General features: G+C 50.5%; 1 protein-coding gene across 2 annotated transcripts in view; it reads left to right on the top strand.

The window, feature by feature from the left end:
- The first annotated feature begins 1,262 nt into the window (after nt 1-1,262).
- NPR3 (natriuretic peptide receptor 3) overlaps nt 1,263-16,440 on the top strand; it is a 222,597-nt gene continuing 207,419 nt past the window's right edge. The window contains exon 1 of one of the 2 annotated variants that reach the window (XM_086960503.1): nt 1,263-2,259. In XM_086960503.1, the coding sequence (XP_086816629.1) occupies nt 1,551-2,259 (709 nt within the window). In that variant the 5' untranslated portion in view covers nt 1,263-1,550. The remainder of the gene's footprint in view (nt 2,260-16,440) is intronic. The other variant, XM_086960504.1, reaches the window with a different exon arrangement.

Genomic DNA, 16,440 nt, shown 5'->3' with positions numbered 1-16,440 from the left:
CAAGCCCCTTGCGCCAACCGTACGTCACTTTTCCCATGGTAAAAATGACGCAAAAGTTGCGCGAAGGGCTCGTAAATATGCCTCTCTTTTTCTTCTTCACATATACACTGCTAAGCGCGGATGTTTAGCGCCTCTTCAAGGATGTGCTGCGCCGAGAGAACCACGCAGGTGAGTCCTCTCTCTACAAGCAGAGGGGCAGATTTACAAGTCGATTGCGCCACTTTTGCGTCACTTTTAACATGGGAAAAAGTGACGCAAAAGTAGTGCAAGGGCCTTGTAAATCTGCCCCAAAGTGCTCAGGCCCACTGTGACTGTCTTCAGCGCCTCACAAGACAGACAAACGGCGTAGTTGTACCGCCAGGGCAATATATCTGACAATGATTAATGAACCCGGGAGAGAGAGTACCATCAACCTAGCGCAAGGAAGAAAGGTGGCTCAGCGAGCTGAAGTGTGGTGTTGTGAAGGTCACGAATTGAAATATTGGCAGGATAGCCCACATTCCAGCCTTTAAATCGGTAAATTAGAAGATGAATTTGATATAAGTAAAGTGTCATTTGCAATAGTTAGAGACGACAGAAATGTGGTTCTGGCACTATTGAACAGATATGTAGTTACTATTACAGGGCGGCGCCGTTCAAAAGCAGGTGGCTCCGAGCACCCCTGTTCTCTCCAACAATTACACCGTGAAAACGCTCAAGTGCGCGGGCTTTCAAACGCCACAGAACTGGGAGTGGCTGGCATGGCTTTCCTGTAGCAAAAACTGTCATAGACTGAGAAGAGTGGAAACGTGCAATAACGTAAGCGCTTTAATGCCTCGCCAGTGGTTGTAAGCGCTATATAAACTCAACTCCAATGCAATACAACCTACTTCAGCATGGGCAGCACGGCTACTTCCGATAACCCAGACACGTGAGGTGGGGTGTGTGCGCTTTGCCTTCGTGACATTCTTGCGCTTAAAGAGGCTTCGTGTACCTCGCTGTCAAACCTGAGCCTCAACAGGTAGAGGCACAGACGGGCTGCGCGGGAGCCCCTGCGCTCGGAGCGCAACGCTGCCCTCAGTCAAATGAGGTGACATGTCAGTAGCCGGGCCCTCCCTCACTCCCTCCTGCCCCTTCTGCCCACGCCCCCTGCAAACAATGCTGCGCCGGGCAGCCCCGGGAGTGTGCAGCTTTAAGAAGGAGGCGGGTGGCTGAGGAATGACGCAGGAATGTTAATGAGTAACTCCTGAAGGGGGGAAAAAAGCGAGCCTCTTCCTCTGAGCACCATGTGTGGTAACGAGCTTGGCTGCCACACTATTTAAACAGAGCCTATTGCAAGAAGAACCAGGGAGACTGCACAAGATCAAACAGGAGATGCTCCACCAATGGCAGCGCTGAGCGGCGCACTCCAAGACGCTTTGTGACTATAAGAGAAAAGGAGTACCTTTCCAAGCGCATGCACCCGCTCTGCCTTTTCTCTGCAGCTTGAAGTTTTAACATCTCAAGCAACTTTTTTCATTGGCAGAATCCGAAGAAAGAGCGGAGAACAAGTGCAGACCTTCCCTCGAAGCATGGCACATCTCTCCCTGTCATTCCCAAGCATGCCATCCCTTTTCTTTCTCCTCAGCCTCTCCCTGACTCTGGTGCCACGGTCAGGCAGCAGCAGCCCCATGGACGATGACAAGGTGAACATTCTGGTGCTGCTGCCCAAGGACAACATGTACATGTTCTCCCTGGCACGGGTCAGGCCGGCCATCGAGTTTGCGCTGCGCACCCTGCGCGAGAACGCCACGCGCCTGCCGGGCGTGCGCTTCAGCGTGGACTACGGGGACTCGGAGTGCGGCAACAAGGCGCTCTTCAGCCTGGTGGACGCGGCTCTGGAGCGCCAGCGCCCCGACCTCATCCTGGGGCCCGTCTGCGAGTACGCGGCTGCGCCCGTGGCGCGCCTGGCTGCGCACTGGAACGTGCCCATGATCTCGGCCGGGGCCCTGGCCACCGGCTTCACCCTGAAGAGCGGCGAGTACTCGCACCTGACGCGCGTCTCGCCCGCCTACTCCAAGATGGGCGAGATGTTCCTGGCCATGTTCCGCTACCACAAGTGGAACCGCGCCATGCTGGTGTACAGCGACGACAAGGTGGAGCGCAACTGCTACTTCACCATCGAGGGGGTGCACGTGGCCCTCCAGGAGGAGGGCTTCCACATGGCCTTCTACAGCTTCGACGACACCAAGCATGTCGACGCCGACGACGTGGTGCATGCCATCCAGAGCAGCGAGAGGGGTGAGTGCCACTGTCCGTGCCTGGGCTGGGAGTGGGGCGAGAGAGCTGAGGGGGCACAGTGCCTGCTCCCAGCAGCGTGTGTGTTGCATGCGAGAGACTGTGGCAAATCCCAGTGAGATAACTCAGTGACATAGGTGACGAGATGTGTATGACCTGTCTGTCACAACTACACGCTGTAGTGTCAGCGCCGTAGGATTCTGCGCAAGCGGAAGAGATATTCAGGTAACTTGGTGGCTAGGGGTGCAGATGGCGCTGATACATACAACGCAGCCAGTGCATGGCACCTTGACATCCGTCTCCTGGAGGTCAGAGGATTGAATTACACTTTATGTTGCTTACTGATTGTCTGCACCTGTGAAACCCATTGGAGCGTGAGCTGCAGGTCACAGGTCAACATAAATCACCAGAAGTAGTGCTTTAAATGGTGCTGTACTGTCCGGTACGGAGCAATTTTTTATTTTGGGATGGATACCGACACTTCTCAGAAACATAGCAGTTACTCTGGTACGGTGTACCTGCACTTCTATTTTCCCATTTCAAGCACTGACTAGAAGGCAGCTCGGCTGGTCATGCAATTACTGCTAGTCTGTATGATGCAAGTCACATGTTCAAAAAGTACTAAGGCCAAAGGGTGGGATGCAGGCAGGGGGACTGGCCTATAGGAAAAACTGGCAGGGCTAGTCTGACATTTCAGTGCAATGGCCGATTTTTTGTTATATTTGTGGGCCTGTTTTATGATCTGTATGGCCGATTTGTTCTCTGGTACTACCACAAACATGAAGCACACATGCGCGCAGTCGCCCACATCTTGTAAAATACATATCCAGAGTGTTTTTACAAGTTGAAAACGGCCCTGGTTTGCACATTCGGCCACTTTTTTAGCTATGCATTCGCTTCAGGGGCCACTTTTATTTTGGTGCCTGGGCCTATTGTCCCAGTCCGACCCTGGATGCAGGTCCACATGTCTCTGCCATCCAGGAGGCTGTATGTTTGATTTACATGGGTATCCTGTGCATCTAATAAAGACACCCATGTACGACTTACAGGTAGGTGTTAGTTTCAAACCCCAGTAACGCGTACCCATGGGTTCTGCTGCCGCAATCTGTGTCTGAGCTGCAGGTCACAGGTTCTAACAGTTTTAAGACAGCACCATTGACACAATACCGTCTCTGACCTCTGCGGATCCACATCGCCTGGATGAGTGGGTCCATGCACCTGCTAAAGACATCTTTGTGTGAACTACAAGTGGCACTCACCTTTAAAATAGCTCAGTAGCCTTGGTACCTGCTGCATAGATAACTTGTCGAATAAAGGCTACAGGTTCGAATAGATTGAAATAAAACTGAGATAGCCTAGTCGGTTCGTAATGGCAGCATATGACACTGAAGGCCACTGATGCGAATGTTAGCAGTGAGTGAGTTTGGGCTTCTGCTACACAGCGCTGCCTGTAACATGGAGGTCACAGTGTTACATCCCGGTTAGTTAGTGCATTGTTTCGGGTGCCTGCTGCAGAGATGTGTTTATAAACTGCAGGTCACCACAGCAATACAAGTACAAAGGTCATGGCCTTTATTCAGCAGCTGAAAATCGTCTAACTTTCACCCCTGGGGAGTGAGATAGTTCAGTGAATTAGACAGCTGTACTGAGACCTGGGGCTCACCTGGAGGTCATGGGTTATAATAGCAGTGTTGCACCATGGTGGGTTTATGCACCTCCTGGAGACAATACTCCGGAGTTGTGCATGTGTGTCCTGTCATGGTTGACGCAGCCTCCTGTCCCTCCACGATTAACACGTAGGACATTTTGCTGGGTGGAAAGAGCAGCAATTAGTAAATTCCACCACAGGCAGCTATGTGCCGGCAATGCAACCTTTCCAGTTTGTGGCATGCGTGAGCAGCTTATTACCGTAAAAGACTCATTGCGCACCTCATCAGGTGGCCAGGTGTGTGGCTGGCTCCAGAAGCTGGATAGAAACCATATAACAATGCCTGTTTTACATCTGGAAGGCTTGTTGTTTGCATACCGCCTTCTCACATGGCTGGCTTCAAGCACTGTAGAAATACAGGCGCTTGATCAGGAAGTTCAATCGTAGTGATTTTGGTTTCTTGAAGGATGAAAGGCAGAGTTGGCCCAGCTTAGATTTTGACCTGGTTATTCAAACAACCTCGCAAGATACAATCCTTAGGTCAACTGGACTTGTTTCATGGCTAGCACTGCCCGGTACTGTGGGTGTTTATAGGTTTATTTGGACTATAGCTAACCAACTGGCACCATAATGCCATAATGGTGCTGTGTGCCCACCTTGGCAGTCCCGCGACTCTCAAGCCGGAGTACAGTGACGCAAGCGCCAGCCGTCCAGCATACAACAATGCCTGCATATGATGGTTAGGTCTCTGGTGTTTGTGTGGGGGGTGGGGCCGTGGGTTAAGGATTATCAAAGCCTTTTTCTAGTGAGTCCCTTAAACTTATAGAGTTGAGGCACGTTTTAAAAATACAGCGCTGCCGTTCTCTTTAATGTCAGGACGCTGGTTTCCTATAGCCTGATATACCACTGACATGAAGCTGCCTACACGCACACAGTTTGAACGCAAGAGCCGGGATCTCAACTTGTTCATTATTGGGCGCCGGCAGCATAAGCAGTGCTGAATTGGGTCCATGCATTTTGCATTTGTGTTTGTCCTACATTTAATTGGAATACGAGAGCCAGGCGCACAATACGAGAGCAAGAGTGGACGTACTTCTCACACAAGGGACAGGCCAACCTCAGCTGTCTGGGTGTCGAAAACGAATTTCAAACAATTTTAGTCTTGAAATATCTGGATGTGGAAATGTAATTTCAAACCATCAAAGAAAGATGCGCAACGAGTGAAATGTGTCTCCACCTTTATTTCAGAAGTAGTTTACCGTGCCCGGTATGCGAGTGGTAAATTGAAAGCGGTGCCTTGGAATGAAGTGAGGGGTGGCTGGAGCAAGGGTCTCCCGTTTAAGCTTGGGAAGGACGTGTTATGCAGAAATGCGTTTCTAATCTGAGACCCGGCCGTTCAACTCAATACACGTCCAGTTTTCTGTTTTTTAATGAAAAGTCAGTGGAAATATGTGTTTACGAGAGGCGACGGGGACAAACAACAACCAACTTCTTGTGCAGAGAAAAATCAGCAAATGTCTTCTTAGCCATATAGTCTGAGGGGAAAGAGCGGCGCAAGCCCACGTGGACAGAACCCTCTCTGTTCCAGGGCGCGCGGCTGGGCGGCCGGGCCCAGCTGCCCCAGCCGGGCTGCGGCAGGAACCTATAAAACCAGGGTGAGTCAATGCGCAGCCGACACTCTCCGACGGCGTCCCCGCGCTCTTGACACATTCTTTGTGCGCCACTGGAGCCAAAGAAATGCGTCTTCTGTTCCAGGCTGAATCTAATTATTTGGCGCTACAGAGCCCCTGCTTACAGCTCGTTGGATGCGTGCTCCGTGCGCTCAGAGGCATCCCCAGGGAGCGCGAGGAGGGTGGAGACGGGGTGTCCCCCGAAGCACGCGTCAACAGCTACCATTCCAACGAATGCCGTGCGCCAGAGCGCACGGGCGAGGGGCCCTCTGGGATTTTCCATAAGTGACTTCGTGCTTGTGGGGCTGCGGGTGGGGGCAGGAGACCCCTGAGCACAAAACGAGTGGTATCTCATCTGAAAACCGCAGCAGAGCGCACCCTATGTTGAGGGGCCGCGAGAAGTTGTGGTGGGGATGGTCTTTGTGGTGTCCAGGGGTATTTCGTGCCATAAGGACAGTGGATTGGGTGGGATATTGGGCAGTAAGGAATTCCCCTAAATGAGCCATCTTCACAGCACCACCTCTGGGAATTTGCTTCAGAGGGGCACGCAGGGTTACAAGTACGCAGTGGGAGGGGCGTTTTGTTGGCCATCCAGATGCATTCGCAGCTTTTGGACAATATCAACTTGGTGGTGGGGTGGGAGGGGGGCACAGTATGTCCTTCACTGCAGTTTTCAATAACGGCAGCCCTTTCAGCGTGGTGCTGCAGAGCTGAGTCCGCGCGGAGGGAACCTGAATGCGCGTGGGCTGGATGAACACAGGGTTCCCTAGCGGTGCCACCAGGGCCACCTTGAATACACCCCAGGGGTGCGCATTACTGGAGGTGTGAGGGTCCCCGAGGTGGGAGCTGCAGGGTCCCATACCCAAGGGGCGGGGTTTGGGAGAGCCGAGTGTTCAGCTGACCTGTCATCAGTTTGAGGCGCACAGAACCCATCGCTCGCCTTCAATGCTTACTGCAGGCTGGTGTGAGATGAGGGACCCCTTTATGTATTATTTAAAGGAATATTACTAGAGGAGAACCTTACTGGGGTGGGGGGGGGGGGGAGGAGCCTACCATCAGCAGACAGACACTCACCCACAGCATGAGATGTTGGGACACACGGCGAGAGTCCCGGATAAGGATGCGCGGCTCCTCTCTAGTGGAGAGGGAGGGCGGCGCCCGGTACCGGCTCAGTGGTCACCAGCACCCGTCAAATATTTGGGGACAGAGCGCACAGCATGAGGTGTGAGGCCGCACGGCGAATATTCCCCGAGAAGCGAGGGTGGCGTAAGTGGGCGGGGGTCTCGTGCTTGGGTGGATGATCCGGGAGCAGGATGGAGACAACAGGTGTTCTAAGCAGCACCCTCCAACTGATACTGTCACGTGCATTCAAAGACGGACTGTCAGTCTGACAGTCCATCTTTGAATGCACGTGAACCACACACAGTGCATGGGTGGAAGGGGGGCGCTGACCGAAGGTGAATCTCGTGTTTGAGGGACCATCCCTCAAACACGATATTCTCCTTCTGACAGCGCCCCCTTCCACCCATGCAATGGGTACGGTGGTGGTGGGGACGGGATAGGGGGGGGGGGGGAGTTTGAAGGGGGGAGGGGCTCCTCCCTCTCGGTAGAACGCACTGCATCGGGTGTGAGGCAACCCGGCAGGTTCGCAGGACCACAGAAGATGCCATTCTTTTCTGGTGATGGGGGGGATGGATGCCAGGGGGGAGAGAGGCTCAGTAAGAGGTTCAGTATTAGGGCGGCGGGTTAAACAGAGAGCCGGCTCCTCCTAAAAGGACACCTCAACTTTTTCGAATACACTGCGTAGCGCGCACTGCGGGGTGTTTGATGGCGCACGAGAGGGTTCCCCCATCGAGGGCGTGTGATTGCCGTCTAGGGCCCGAGGGGTGCCCATTTGAGTGACTGGCTGGGATTAGTGCCGGTGGTTCGCTAAAACACACCTTCGCCGGAAGCGCCCCACAGGCGAGAAGGGAGCAGAGCAGAGAGCACTTTACTGAGCGGCGAGGGGCTGTGGTTCAGGAGGAGGGGAGACCCTGTCCTCTTAGAAGATTAGACACGCGCTCTCGCGGGAGGGGGTGTGATGGGAGATCCTGCAGGCGCCCAGAAACAGGAGTGTACACAGAACACATTCAACACTTACACCAAACTGCCTTTGGACATCAACAGTTAAACCTTGCAGGGCTGCTTGAAATGGAAATATAGAATGCAGGTACCGAGCACCGGGCAGTACCAGTCCCTTTAAGGCACTGCCTTGAAGGATTCTTTCTTTATACCTCTTCAAGAGACCCAGGAGGCGTGCTGTTGTCCAGCCAGCAAAAGACACACAATTGATGGATGGAATGCAGAACAATTCAGAACATTTACCCACAGTCAAGAGATCTGGGTTAAATCCATCATTCTTTTGCTCGCCATGCCACCATGCCAGGTCTGAACTGGGGTGGCATAGTGAGCAAAAGAATGATGGATTTAACCCAGATCTTTTGACTGGGGGTGAATATATTGATTTGCTCTGCATTCTGCCCAGCAATTGTGTGTCTTTTGCTTTCTTGCCCTAAGTGCGCCGGGTATGCCCAGACATGGGTCCCGGGCTCACTGTCCCACTGATTCAAGCTATCCTGGCTGAAGAGGGGTGAAACCTCGAAACCGGTCCTATGATGCTTGTTTCCGGTCTAGGGAGGACCTGGCTTGGCAGTTCGGGCTGTTCCCATGAGGCACAGGTTCAAGACTGATTTGCAAACGTTCAGGTCTAAACTGGGGTGGCATGGTGAGCAAAAGGATGATGAATTTAGCCCAGATCTCTTGACTGGGGGTGAATGTTTTGATTTGCTCTGCATTCCATCCATCAATTGTGTGCCTCTTGTTGTCCCGCCACAGCATGTCCCTCTCTCGACCTGTGCACTATCTGAGGAAGCTTATCTCAGGTACTGAGGATGGTGGCCCGTTGGGGTCAATTGATGGGATCTGCTTTAGAAGAGTGAGACAAGTGAGTCAAGTGTACACATTTGCATTTTGAGAAGAGAGTATAGTTGCAATCAGGGGCACAACTAGACTGACCTTGTGGAGGGGAAATGGGGGCAGAATGGGTGGCGGCTTTGAGCTCAGTGGGTTAGCACACCTGGTGTTGGGGGGTGTGATTAGCAAATCACAGGTTTGTTTTTTCAACACACCTTTCCTTCCTCCTGAGATTGAAGGAGTGCCAATTAGTTGTCCATATCACTGCTTGTTAATTACTTGATAATAACAAAATAATCGTTAGCGCCTCACATTGAGCAGTTTTCACAAACATGAGAATTGACTTTGGACAATCCGTAAGATATTTGCCTCCACCCTCACATGCACAATAAAGGTAAAGCATTTCTGGCTGTTCCGAACAGGAGCAAAAATATTCCTCTCCAGCAAAATCATGGTGTTCCTGTCTATGCTAGAAATGGCTCAAACTGGCCAGTTGGAGTTTGAATGCAACATTTCCTGGAGAGCTGGTTAAAACCTACTTCAGATGTTTGGGATCTTGAAGTTATGAGGAACATATATTAAATAACGTATTTCAGTATTCCTACAGCCTCTTGGACCTTATGTAGCTCCCATGACCATGTTCTCATTCAAAGATACTTGCCTGGCGTCAAGTAGTCCTTTCCTCGTTGCATCAGAACACCAGATAGACCCTAACACAAGCACTCATCACCAGCAGGCATGGCTGTGGTAACATTCTCTATGCTGGAATCTCCAAACAACTCCTACACAGACTCTAGACCACCCAGAACCCCGCTGCAAGACTCATACTCGACCTCCCACACTGCGACCACATCACACCGCCCCTCAGGAAGCTTCATTATCTTCCCATGCACAAGCGCAGCCAATTCAAACTTCTTACACACACATACAAAGCCCTACACAACACGGGACCAGAATACCGGAACAGCCATATATACTTTCACCAACCTCCCAGATGCCTGACTCTCACTCACACACATTCACCGCATTCGCAAAAGAAAAACTTAAGGTTGCTCATTCTCCTACATCACACCGGAGACATGGAACAACCCCCCTCAACACTTCAGAGCCTCCTCCTCACTTCTTGAGTTTTGCAAGTAGCTGAAGACCTGGATCTTCGTATACGTACCTTGGGGACCACAAACCTACACACCTGCCCAAGCGCCTGGATACCTTCTCAGGTGATTAGTGTTCTGTACAAATCAATATAACATAACAAAAGCAGGCAATAGTTAATGTATACAAAGAGCAACAAGGGACCGGAGATTACAATATACTCTTTCTTGTTCCCAAGTGAACAGGGAGATTCTAGATTATCATTGGTCTCAGGAGAATCAGTCTATGGGTACAGAAGATTTCCTTCAATGTGAAGACCCTGCAGAAAATAATTCTATTGGTTCTAACCGTTGGCGTAGTTTTGCGAAGTATCGCTACGCATAGCTACGCGAAGTGCACTTCGCACTATGCGAGCTACGCGAACTGCGTAGTGCACTGTGCAAAATGCTGTTTGCACTGATTGCACAGTGCCGGATGCTTTTCCGCACTGTGCAATCAGTGCAAACTGCATCTTGCACAGTGCAAGCGGTCTTTTTCTGCCGCTTGAGTAGATTTCTACTCGAGCCGCAGATTTCTCAACGCAGACTGGTAGTTTCTCATCCCGAGCGGTCACAAGCATGCGCGACCACTCGCAGTGAGAAACCTGACCTCCCTGCATTGAGAAGCTCACCAGGAGGTTTATTTTCCACGCTCGTGATCAGCAACTTGCTGTTCCTGATCGCGAACGAGGAAAAAGTCTCGCTGGGATGTCATTTTGCTTGCTCGCAGTCGCCAACTTGACGTTGAGGACTATGAGCAAGCAAAAATTGACCGCTGCACTACGCTACACATGTTTGCACTGTGCTACGTGCAATTCGCGTAGTGCAAAGTAGCGCAAACTTCGCAAACTACGTGAATGTAGCGAAGTGCTTTGCCCAGGCTTAATTGGTTCTAAAGTGAGCATTCATGTTAACAATCAATGTCCTGGGTGCTTGGCTTCAAATTTCATAGCTGTATCTCAACAAAAGTACAGGGTCTTGCCCTCTGGACTTTGCTTTGCTTCAAGAGTGGATTAATTGTTGCTCTTCTCCAGGCTTAGAATAGGTTCCTTTGTCTAGATGATTGGCTTCTAATTACTTCTTCTCTGGAACATACTTCAAAAGGAAAATAACCTATTTGCTCTTGTCTGATGCTGCACCAGCACTATAACTGGTGGACTTTCCCCCAGACGAGATTGGTGGATTTCATAATTTGATAGAAAGGGCAGCAAAGAGGTTTCAATTAATACTGACGATATAACAAATGGATTGTGTTTTATACAACTTCAAGGAACCTGCTAAAAAATCAGAACAATCCCTATTGTAAATTTTATTTGGGAAGAAGTTATACAAATAATGAAAAACCCTGCTACAGTTTATGTGGTGTTACCTAGGCTGGATAAAAAATATAAAGCACCAGAAAATTTGCTGGCATCAGTGGCATGCTTAATTGGTCATCCAAAAGCAGCTTAACGCCGATCCAAAAATCCATCATCACTCATTTCCACACCACCTGATAGAGAAGATGGGCACTTGGATAACGTAGGAAAGCTTTTTTCCACTATGTCCACAACTAGTGTTTCAGCCACCACTTCATTTGCTATTTTTGGACACTATGATAGGCAAATGTGGTCAGACATAAACACATACATGGATCGTTTGCAAGAAGATGTGATAGGAGAAGTAAAAAAAGATCCTGCAAGAAGGGGTAAGAACTTTCTCTAGTATGATTGACTTGTCAATGGACATCGCGCCAACAGGTTTTCGCCAGCTGTCAGGAGCTGCTGTTCTCAGGAGGCAGGGATGGTTGAAAGCAACATAGCTCAAACCAGAAATCCAAAGTAAATTCTTAGAAATGCCATACGATGGAGAAGCACTGTTTAGCAAGCATGTGGACGATGCTTTGCAGGCAATTGAAGAAGACAAAGAAGCTGCCTTTTCACTCAGGCAGGAAAAGGGCTATACTCCCACAGAGGATGGTATCAATCATATTTATAAACCATAGATATATCAACCATGAATATGCCTCTTTATTACGCTTGCCGTCACCCCGCATGTTGTTACAACGCGGTCGTTACAACGACCGCGTTGTAACTACGCGTACCATTACCCCGCAAGTCATAACAACAACTTGCGGAGGGGGGCTCTGGGTGTTGGAATAGTATAATTTAATATTCCAACTTCAGTCTCTGTGGACAGTAGGGAAGGTGTTGGAGTTTAAATCCAACACCTTCTCCCCCCTCTGCAAGTGGTAATGGTATGCGTTGTTACAACACAGTCGCTGTAACAACCGCGTTCTAATTGAATGCGGAGTGACGGATTCGTAGTAAGGGCTGTTTACCATCAACCATAGATATCATCCATATATATTATATATATATCAGCAATATCAGCCCTTTCAACAGCAGCATCAACCTTCTTTTCCCCAGCAATAGTTTAAACAGCCACCAACAGTGTCTTACTGCAAACAGACTGTGAAACTGGTCAAAAACAGTGACAACTTGATAGTGCCCGTTACATACCTTTACCCAGGCGATGCATTAGAGGCTAATCACAAATTACTAACATCAATGGAAACTGAAAATAACCGACAGGTGCGTTTTAGATATAATCACCTGCGGTTATACCTCAGAAGTACCTCAAAAACCTCCAAATACCCTCCCAAATGGAGCATCCCCTCCTCATCTGCACCTGCTTCTGCTGGAAATACTAACCATGGTCAGCAAAGGCATGATAGAAAGAGTACCGCTCAGCCAGAAAGGAATGGGTTTTTATTCCTGATTCTTCTTGATCAGAAAGAAAGCAGGAAAGTGGCGATCCATTTTGGATATGCGGAAGCTAAACAAATATCTAATGAAATGTTGGATGGTTTATAGGGCACACAAACAAAGCTGGACACGAAAAGGAGCTGCAAAGAAACAAGAGTTTATTTAGATATGGCTTCTACCGGGAGCCTCTTCCAAGTTGCCTCCATTCCACCCATTCTTTCTCCACTGATCCTCTGCTAACTATGATTCTGGGTGATACTTTTGATGTCACTACAGTAACTCTTGCGCATGTGTGTTATCTCAAAGTACGCAGCTGCTGGAACGAGGCTACTGTACTATTGCTCGTCACCAGTGTTGGATGGTTCCTGGTGTACACAAACAAAGCCAGACCAGGTACTAGTTGCATATGGTAACCATCATAAGGCTTTTCCAGTTTTCAAGCCGAATACAGCTCAATGGATTGCAGTGGCTATTCATTATTATTATTAAGGTGCAATTTGTAAAGTGCACTGACGCCGAGGCTTCCTGGCGCTAAAAGACAGAGTGAGTGATTGAGGGGGAAGCGTAAATAGCGGAATTTTAGCTGAGGGGAGGGAAGAGGTGGGTTTTGAGTAATTTTCTAAAATTCAGAAGGGAAGAGGAGGATTTGATGGAGAGAGGAAGAAGGTTCCAAAGCCCGGGAGCTAGATAGGAGAAACGGCGACCGCCGAATTTCTTGGTTTTGATTTTGGGGGTGACTAGCAGGTGATGGTGGGCAGAACGGAGGTTCCGCTTTGGGCAGTGAGGGCGGATAAGAGATTTCAGAAACGCGGGGCCGGAACAATGGAGGGCTTTGAATGTGAGACATGCTACCTTGAAGGCTGCCCTTTGTTCTACTGGGAGCCAATGAAGACTGTGGAGTAAAGGTTTGTCCGATTGCCATCTGGGGGTTTTATGAATTAGGCGGGCCGCTTGGTTCTGGACAACCTGAAGGCGGTGTAACAGGAATTGTGGGAGACCGTAGTAAATGGAATAAGAAAAGTCCAGGCGGGAAAGCACAAGTGAAATAACAACTTGGGTAAGTGCAGCAGGGGGAAGTAGGTGACGAACTTTCCGGATCTTCCGGAGCTGGTACATGCAGGATGAGATTACCGCTCCCACTTGGGCTCTGAGAGAGAGTTCGGCGTCAATGATCACTCCCAGACTCTTTACTGCTTTTGCCGGGACTGGGGGAGGGCCTAGCTCCGGAGGCCAGAACTGCAAGCCCCAGTGAGCGTGACTGAGTCCAGGGAGAAGGAGCTCCGTTTTCCCGGGGTTAAGCTTCAGTTGATTCTGGTTCATCCGGAGTTGGATGTGAATCATGACTGCGTGGAACGTATTGAGGCATGAGGTGAGTTGAGCGGAAGGATAATCTGTAAGTCGTCGGCGTAATTATAAACAATGATGTCCCATTTCTGAAGTGATTGGATCAGAAGCCGGAGGTATAAATTAAATAGAAGCGGCGAAAGGGAGGAGCCCTGAGGGACGCCACAGGACGTGGGAGTTTTTTTGGCAGTGTAGGGCCCCAGGCGGACCGCCTGTGTTCTTCCAGTGAGGAAGGACTTGACCCAATCAAGAGCGGTGCCCTGGATGCCTGCCTGCTCGACACGGTGGAGAAGGATGTTGTGGTCCACCGTGTCGAACGCGGCTGACAAATCCAGGAGAACGAGGGCTTGGGGGGACCCGGCGTCCGCGTTGCTCCTGAGGGTGTCCAAAACTGCCAGAATGACGGCCTCAGTAGAGTGGGCAGGTCTGAAGCCAGCTTGGTTAGGCTCAAGATGATAGGAAGATTCAATAAAGTTTGTGATAGGCACCGGGTGACGTGGGCCTCCATTAGTTTTGAAAAGTACGGAAGGAGGGAAATGGGGCGATAATTCGAAGGCTCCGCGGGGTCTGCGCCGGGTTTTTTAAGTAGGGGCACTAGAATAGCCTCCTTGAAGGAAATAGGAACAATGCCACTGCTGAGTGACCCGTTGAGTACAGGTAGGATACAGTCTGGCAGGTTGAGACATATACTCCGCAGGACAGATGGCGGGCAGCAGTCGTTCGGGGAACCAGATTTCACGCGGGTAGCGAGTTCCGCTAAAGAAATGGGGTCTAGAGCGGGAAAAGTGGTGAGAGTCGAGGGGTTGTTAGAGGAAATATCCGGTGGGTGTGACTGGGGAGGGGGAGGGATAGAATTTTTAATTTTTATGATTTTTTTCCAAGAAGAAGGAGTTGAGGGTCTCACATGCCTCTTGAGTGGGGGTCTGAGCTGGGAGGTTTCTGTCATCTGTAGTAAGTTCGTTCATGACTCTGAACACCTCCTTAGATTTGTCGACCGCCGACGAGATTCTGTTGGAAAAGTGCTTCATGTTGGCTAGACCGATGGCAGCTTTGTATTCTTTACGCGCAGCCAGATAGGACTGTCTGGCTGAATCGGAATAATCGCGTCTCCAGGTACGTTCTAACTGGCGCGTTTTTAATTTCTGATGCTTAAGGACATCAGAGAACCACCTATGGGAGTTACGATGCCTAGTGCAGGGGAATTTGACCAGGGGAGCAAAAAGGTCACTGGCCGATTCCAACCAGGAGCCGATGTCGTGTTCTATTCCGTCGATGTCATTAGAGGGGTGAAGGACTGGACGGGTATCGGCCAGGGCAGTGAGGAAGCCCTGAGAGTCATGTGTACTCCATTTCCGTGAGAAACCACCAGCCGTCAGAGGAGCAGGAATCTGACCGGAGACAGTGATGGTGGTATCAACTAGGTTGTGGTCGGACCAGACACAGGGGAATATGTCTGGCGGAGACAAGGCCAGATTGCAGGTCCAAATCTGGTCCAGGATGTGGCCCTTGTTGTGGGTGGGTTGGGTGACCTGTTGAGTAAGATTCAGACTATTGAGAGTCTCAAAGAGCTCTGTGGCATGGGGGCCAGCGTTGGTGTCATTAAACCAATAGTTTAGGTCGCCGAAGAGGGCGAAGCTGGAGTACAGCGTCAGTAGATTAGACAACTGTTCACTCAAGATGGTGGAGAAGGATGGCATAGGATGAGGGGGCCGGTATAAAAGGAGGAAGGTAGGGTGCAGGTATCAGTTTGCACACTGATGAGTAAGTTGTCTACCTCAGGGAGGGGGAGGGAATAAGAGGAAATAGAGCTCAAGCGTTTAGATATGATGGCTGCCACCCCACCCCCGGGCCGATCACCGGGGCGGTCGGCGTGAAGAATGTAATAATCAGGGGGGAGGGCAGCCAAGATATCTGGGAGGGACTCTGATGTTAACCAAGTTTCCGTGAGCAAGAGCATATCAGGATTGGTATTAGATAACAGGATGAACATGTCCTCCAAGTGTTTCACTAAAGAGCGAGTGTTCAGATATGACACCCTGATGGACGCGGTGTTCCTGATCGGCGAAGCTGATGGAGTGCGTCCGCATAGATGGTGTAGGTCAGGGCGCATGAGGCCGGCTGTGTGTATACGGCGAATGGCCGTTGGGGATGGCGGAGTGGCAAAGTATTGTAGATCTCTTGAGGGATTGGGATGAGTACGAAATAAAATGGCTAGCGCGGCGTGCCCTAAGGCCCGGCCTGGCGCGGACAGGCGCAGACGGGCTTGACTTTGGCGCGCTGGCGGCGCGCCCGCTGCGCTCGCCCGCTGCGCGTCCGAAAGATGCACATAATTTGTAGGCGTTGAAGGATGGCGTCGGGGGCGTGGTCTAACAAAGGGGCGTGGACTCCGTCCTCGCCGAGATGGCGGCGGGGAAAGATTGTTGGTGGTGAGGACCACGGCAGTGCTAACTCCACTGCGCGGGATCAGCAGAAGTGCCTAAGAGGCAAGTGCACACACAATAAAGTGACAAGTTTCTACAAAGGAAGTTTTTTTAAAAGCAAGGTAAAACGCTCTCGGCTTCCGCCTCAAGAGCACAGGTCTGTCAGGGTTCGTGGCGCTTGTATTCAGCGCTTTTATAGGGTGGCATCGGGGGGCGTGGCCTTACAAAGGGGCGTGGCCTCCGTCCTCGCCGAGATGGCGGCGGGGAAAG

The sequence above is a fragment of the Lissotriton vulgaris genome, chromosome 3_1, assembly GCF_964263255.1.
Source record: "Lissotriton vulgaris chromosome 3_1, aLisVul1.2, whole genome shotgun sequence".
NCBI classification, from domain to species: domain Eukaryota; kingdom Metazoa; phylum Chordata; class Amphibia; order Caudata; family Salamandridae; genus Lissotriton; species Lissotriton vulgaris.
Note: the sequence above shows the minus strand (reverse complement) of the source record. Positions and strands in the feature narration are given on the sequence as shown.